The sequence below is a fragment of the Mandrillus leucophaeus genome, unplaced genomic scaffold, assembly GCF_000951045.1.
Source record: "Mandrillus leucophaeus isolate KB7577 unplaced genomic scaffold, Mleu.le_1.0 Scaffold118, whole genome shotgun sequence".
NCBI classification, from domain to species: domain Eukaryota; kingdom Metazoa; phylum Chordata; class Mammalia; order Primates; family Cercopithecidae; genus Mandrillus; species Mandrillus leucophaeus.
The window spans coordinates 1976570-1983574 of NW_012100098.1; the positions used below are offsets into that span (position 1 = coordinate 1976570).

The following is a 7005-nucleotide window of genomic DNA, read 5'->3' on the forward strand; positions in this document are numbered from 1 at the left end:
GAACCTGGGAGCAGGAGGTTGTAGTGAGCTGAAATCACGCCATTGCCCTCCAGCCTTGGCAACAGAGCAAGACTCTGTCTCAAAACAAACAAACAAACAAACAAACAAACAAACAAAAAACACACTGCTGAAAGAAAACAGAGATGATTTCTTTTTCAGAGAATCATCTCTAATCTGACTTCGTTTTCAGAGAATCATCTCTGATTTCTTTCAGCAATGTTTTGTAGTTCTTGTAGAGCTCTTTCATGTTTTTGATTAGGTGTATTCCTAGGTATTTCATTTTCTTTGTGGCTATTGTAGTTAGGATTGTGTTCTTGGTTAAAAGAAGACATATAAGTGGCCAACAAACAGATTAAAAAATGGTCAACATCATGCATCATTAGAGACGCAAATCAGAACCACAAAGAGACTCCATCTCACATCAGTCAGAATGACTATTATTAAAAAGTCAAAAAATAACAGATGTTGGCATGGTAGTGGAGAAAACGGAACATTTCTACACTGTTGGTGGGAATGCAAATTAGTTCAGCCCCTGTTGAAAGCAGTTTGCAGATTTCTCAAAGAACTGAAAATAGAACTAGCATTAGACCCAACAATCCCATTACTTGGTATATACCCAAAGGAAAAGAAATTGTTCTGTCAAAAAGACATCTGCACTCATATATTTATTGTAGCACTATCAACAATAGCAAAGAAATGGAATCAATCCAGGTGCCCATCAATGGCGGACTGGTAAAGAAACTGTAGTACATATATACCATGGAATACTATGCAGCCATAATGAGAACAAAACCATGTCCTTTGCAGCAACATGGATGCAGCTGGAGGCCATTACCCTAAGTGAACTGATGCAGGAACAAAAAACCAAATAATGCATGTTCTCATTTATAAGTGGAAGCTAAACATTGGGTACACATGGACACAAAGATGGGAACAAAAAACACTGGGGATTCCAAAAGGGGGAAGGCAGGGGAAGGGCTGGAAAACTACCTATCGGGTACTATATTCACTGCTTGGGCGACAGGATCATTAGAGGCCCAAAGCTCAGCATAACTCAACACACCCATGTAACAAACCTGCACATGCCCTGAATCTAAAATAACTTATTTATTTATTTATTTATTTATTTATTTATTTATTTATTTATTTATTTTTTGAGACAGAGTCTCGCTGCGTCGCCCAGGCTGGAGCACAGTGGCGCGATCTCGGCTCACTGCAAGCTCCACCTCCCGGGTTCACGCCCTTCTCCTGCCTCAGCCTCCTGAGTAGCCGGGACTACAGGCGCCCGCCAACACGCCCGGCTAATTTTTTTATTTTTAGTAGAGATGGGGTTTCACCATGTTTCACCAAGGTCTCGATCTCCTGACCTTGTGATCCACCCGCCTCAGCCTCCCAAAATAGCTGGGATTACAGGCGTGAGCCACCGCGCCCGGCCTAAAATAACTTTTTTTAGAAATCCATAATAAAATGTTTTCTTAGAAAACAATCCCGCTAATTTAAAGAAAATAATTACAGAGAAAAAAACTATCTGTACAAAGATGTTTAAAGTAATATAAAACAACTAAAAATTTTAACAAAGGAAAAATATTTAAATTAAATATGAGATAATACTATAGAACATTATACATCCATTTTTAAAATATGATCATGATACAGACAAATAGAAACATGAAAGTGTCTTATGAAATCAGGTTGAGGGAAAAAAACAGAATATATATGTGCTATATATATAAACATGAACTCACAATTATATAATTATCATAGCTATGTGAAAACTATGTCAAAAAATGGAAAACAACATAAAGAAATGAACATGAATGTTGGCTATCAGATGGAGAAATTTTGGAGTCAAGTCTTCATCTTTTTCTTTTATTTCATTTAGCTTTTAAAACAATTTTATAAAGTAACACATGTTAACAAATATGTGCTTACTTCAGGAATTTTGGAAAATAAGGAATATAATGTCTACCAGCCACCTCGAACTTAACATCCAAAGCAGATCTCTTGATTTTCCTCCTAAACCTGCTGTTCTCCTTGGTCTTCCCCATCTTAATAAATAGTACAACCATTCATTCAATGGCTCGGTCCAAAAATCTAAGAGTCATACTTGATTCCTCTTTCACCCATGCCCACCATCATTAACAAAACCCATCAGCTCTATCTTCAAAATAAGTACCCAATTCAGCCACTTTCATCACTGCTACCTTAGCATAAGCCACCCTCCCCTTTTGCCTGAGCTGCTGCCAGCCTCCTAGCTGGTCTCCCTGCTACCACTCTGTCCCTTCCAGTCTTACTGGCTTTCTTGGTGTTCCTCAGGCACACCGAGCTCATCCCTCCTTCAAGACCTTTGCACTTTCTGTACCCCTGGCCTGGAATGTTCTTAATCCCAGATATTCTCATAATTTGCTTCTTACTTTATTCAGGTCTCTACTCAGATGTCTCCTCAGAAGAGTCATCTCTAATCATCCTAAATAAAGTAACTCTCTCACTCCCTACCTTCTTAAAACATATCACTACCTAAAATTATATATATATGTATATAAATTATAGCACTATAACCAAGAAAATAAATATAGACTTGTTTGCTTGTTGACAGTGTCACCTCCATGAGAATGTAAGCTCCATGGGGTCAGTCAGGGACTCTCTCTGTCCTGTATACTACTGGGTCTGGAACAGTGACAACAGAGTAAAGATTCAATAAATATGGAGGAAGGAAGGAAATTAATCAAAAAAATGTATAATCTTACCACCTAGAGAGACATAGAGAACCACAATGAACATTTTGGTGTATTTTCTTCCCATCTTTTTCATGTGTGTGTGGGGTGCACACATGCACGTGTGTGTGTACAGTATGTGTATATGTATATGTTTTAGTAAAAGTGAGGTTCTTTGACAGTCTTACTGTATGCTCCATTTTATGTTCTCTATGTTTTTCACATAAAATGTCAGAAACATGTCCACATATTTTTTTTTTTTTTTTTTTTGAGACAAAGTCTTGCTTTTTCATCTAGGCTGGAGTGCAATGGCACTCACTACAGCCTCTGCCTCCCCGGTTCAAGTGATTCTCCTGTCTCAGCCTCCTGAGTAGCTGGGATTATAGGCATGCACCAACATGCTTGGCAAATTTTTTTGTATTTTTAGTAGAGACAGTGTTTCACCATGTTGGCCAGGTGTCGAACTCCTGACCTCAGGTGATCTGCCCGCCTTGACCTCCCAAAGTGCTGGGATTACAGGCATGAGCCACCACACCCAGCCTTTTTCTTTTTTTTTCTTTTGAGACAAGATCTCTCTCTGTCGCCCAGGCTGGAGTGCGGTGGTGTCATCTCACCTCACTGCAACATCCGCCTCCCAGATTCAAGCGATCCTCCCGCCTTAGCCTCCCAAGTAGCTGGGACTACAGCACATATAATTAAGTATCATTACAAAATAGCATCATTAAGTATTTTTTAAAACTTTATTTTTAGGCCAAGCACAGTGGCTTATACCTGTAATCCCAACACTGGGAGGCTGAGGCGGGTGGATCACGAGGTCAAGAGATCGAGACCATCCTGGACAACATGGTGAAACCCCGTCTCTACTAAAAATACAAAAATTAGCTGGGCATGGTGGCGCGCCTGTAGTCCCAGCTACTCGGGAGACTGAGGCAGGAGAATCGTTTGAACCCAGAAGGCAGAGATTGCAGTGAGCCAATATCAGGCCACTGCACTCAGAGCGAGACTCTGTCTCAAAAAAAAAAAAAAAAAAATTATTTTTAAACTGTTGTACAATAGTCTATTGTAATATATTTACTCTAATTTTCTTTTTTTTCTTTATGCCACCACAATTAAAATATTTTGTCTACATTGCTAATTGTATCCTTAGGATAAATTTAAAAATTAGAGTTGCTGGGCCAAAGGGCATATACACTTTTAAGACTCTGTGGTTAAACTGCCCTCTAAAGAGATTTATGCAACTCATATTACCACTTTTAGAGTGTGAGAAGCCCATTTCAATTACAGTCTTGCCAACACTTGTTTTTATCTTTTAAAAATCTTTGCCAATTCGACAAGTAAAAATAATGTATTCTCCTTGTTTAAATTTTCATTTTTTTATTTTTTAATATTTATTTTCATTTCATAAAATCCAGATGCTGCACAATCATTTCTTTGATTATTAGTGAGAATGAAATTTTTGTCATAGGGCAACTAGCCATTTGTACTTCTTTTTTGTAAATTATATATGTCCATTGTTCATTTCAATTTCATATTATTCTTATTAATATATAAGAATTATTTGAATAGTAAAGATATTAACACGTCTCAACTTATCTGTTATTTTTAAATTCTGTTTAGAGTTTTGGATGCCCGAAAGCATAACATTTTATGTAGTGAATTCTATCAATATTATCTTTAAAGTTTTCTTCCATTGACTTTATATTTTATAATTGTTGAAGCTTATTTAGAAATACAAAACTTTTGTTTTGTTTTCTTTTGTTTTTTTTTTTCGAGATAGGATCTCACTCAGCCTAGGCTGGAATGCAGTGGCATGATCACAGCTTTGCTGCAGCCTCAACCTCCTGGGCTCAAGGTATCCTCCCACCTCAGCCTCCCAAGTAGCTGACTACAGGTATGTGCCACCACATTCAGCTAATTCTTTTTATTTTTTTTTTAGAGACAGGGTCTCATTATGTTGCCTAGGCTGGTCTCAAACTCCTGGCCTCAAGTGATCCTCCAGCCTCGACTCCCAAAGCCCTGGAATTACAGCAATAAGCCACTGTGCCTGGCCTAAAAAAAAAAGTCTTTTAAAAGTTTTTTCAAAGGACACTATTTTAGGCACTAACTGTATTTGGAAACACTTCCCAGCTCACTCATTTCTTGGTCTGGTATTTTCATTTTGCTACACATTCTTTCTTTGCATATATAGGCCATTTATTGAGGGTCCATTGTGTAGATGACAAGATGCCAAGTGCTGAGGGAAATGAAAAAAGATAGAAAGTCCTATGCAAGTTATTTTTGCATGGTGCCAACCACAGTACCATTTGCAATTAGATACATTACAAACATTCTAGGAAATAATGGGTCTTATATATTTGTCAAATTAGTCCTTTTGAAAGAATGTGAGCCATTGAATCTGTTAATAAGGGCATATTGTATGTTCACATTCTAGGTATGAGCCTGGTGAGTAGATTGTAGACAAAGGAAAAAATAACTGGTTGTCAAACCCAAAAATGAAGAACAGACAGGGGCAAGAATCCCTAATCCATTCTCAGCTGAGAGCATCTTTGGAGGTAAACTTCCTAGCTCCTAAATATAACCCCTGGGATTCCAGACATGCCAACTTTTCATGTGGCCTTTCCTATGTTCTGTAATTTGAGGCCCCCAGGTATACAGTTGGTGCAAGGACTATGACCTCTTCCTCCTTGGCCTTCTTTTTGGCATCATCCAACTTCTTCTTTTTGCTTTCAGGCATGAGATCATCTAACCAACTCAGCTCTCGCTTAGAGAAACAGAGATCCATGACTTTCCTGACAAAGACCAAGGCCAAAACCTGAAGAAAAATGAAAAAAGAAAGTGAATGAAAGGTACAAATTTCCTTCCTGGACTTAAAAGCAAAGCCTTATTTTTACAGCAGACTAGGACATTTCAAGCAAAATCAAACTCATAAGAATCATAACTGTCACCATTTATTGAATGCTTTCTTTGTGCCAGGTAACATATGTTATATACAATATTTTAACTACCACAATAGCTCTACAACTTAGAGAGCAGCTAACTGGATTCTGTCATTGAAAAGATGAGCTCCTCATCTGCAGACGGCTAGAGGTCAGCAGGAAGGCTACAGGACAGCAGGTGGGTAGAAAGCTTCTGCTGGAGCTGGGCCATGGTGAGACCAGCCACAGCCAGCCCAAGCATTCCTCACAGTGGGATGATGGGTTCTTAGAAGATCATCTTTATTCCTTCTGATCCTTTGCCTATACATTCCCCTACCCAAATCCTTGCTTTGGGCCTGCATCATGTGTCTCCAGTGGTTTTTGTCTCTGCCCTCTGGCCTGGCCTGACACTCACTTTATAAATGAGGAAACTGAGGCCCAGAGAGAAAGTGACTTGCCTAAAATCTGACAGCTGATTTCCCCAATAAAGGTAGGTCCAGGGCATCCCAATTGCTGCTCCACTTTCTTTCCATGAGGGCCATTTTAGCCAAAGGAAAACAAAGAATTAATCCTGTCTGGGTGGACTGGTGTTCATCAGCTATATTTGGTGACTGCACAAGGAATGAGGCAAATCAGGCTTATTAAATTCAAGTACATTTCTCTCTGATTTTAGTGACTACTTTCCTGATACATCTGGAATTGATAGGATCCCTTCTAGGAGTTCCCAGTAATTTACTATTTCTTTAACCCATGAATATAACACACAAATGCAAAGCCTTATACGTATTCTGACAAAATTGAGAAACCCACCAGGAGGTTGTGGATCTAGAAGATTAGAAAAAAAATTAAAGATAGAATTTCCGTATGATCCAGCAATTCCACTCCTGGTATATTCCCCAAAGAATTGAAAACAGAGACACTAACAGATATCTGTAAAGCCATATTTATAGCAGTATTATCGACAGGTGAATGGATAAACAAAATGTAGTGTTTACATATAGTGGGATACTATTCAATCTTGAAAAGGAAGGAAATTCTGACACATGCTACAACATGGATTAACCTTGAAGACATTAGGCTAAATGAAATTAGCCAGTCACAAGCTGGGCGCAGTGGCTCATGTCTATAATCCCAGTACTTTGGGAGGCTGAGGCAGGTGGATCACCTGAGGTCAGGAGTTTGAGACCAGCCTGGCCAACATAGTGAAACTCCATCTCTACTAAAAATACAAAAAATTAGCTGGGCATGGTGGTGGGCACCTGTAATCCCAGCTATTAGGGAGGCTGAGGCAGGAGAATCGCTTGAACCTGGGAGGTGGAGGTTGCAGTGAGCCAAAATCGCGCCATTGCACTCCAGCCTGGGCAACAAGAGTGAAA

General features: G+C 39.0%; 1 protein-coding gene across 2 annotated transcripts in view; it reads right to left on the bottom strand.

Moving 5' to 3' along the window:
• Positions 1-7005, bottom strand: part of SLC4A8 (solute carrier family 4, sodium bicarbonate cotransporter, member 8) — a 129018-nt gene that overhangs the window by 13450 nt on the left and 108563 nt on the right. The window contains exon 22 of one of the 2 annotated variants that reach the window (XM_012002467.1): positions 5389-5526. In XM_012002467.1, coding sequence (XP_011857857.1) covers positions 5389-5526 — 138 coding nt within the window. Of the gene's footprint in view, positions 1-4889; positions 5527-7005 lie in introns of those variants that run through there. The other variant, XM_012002472.1, reaches the window with a different exon arrangement.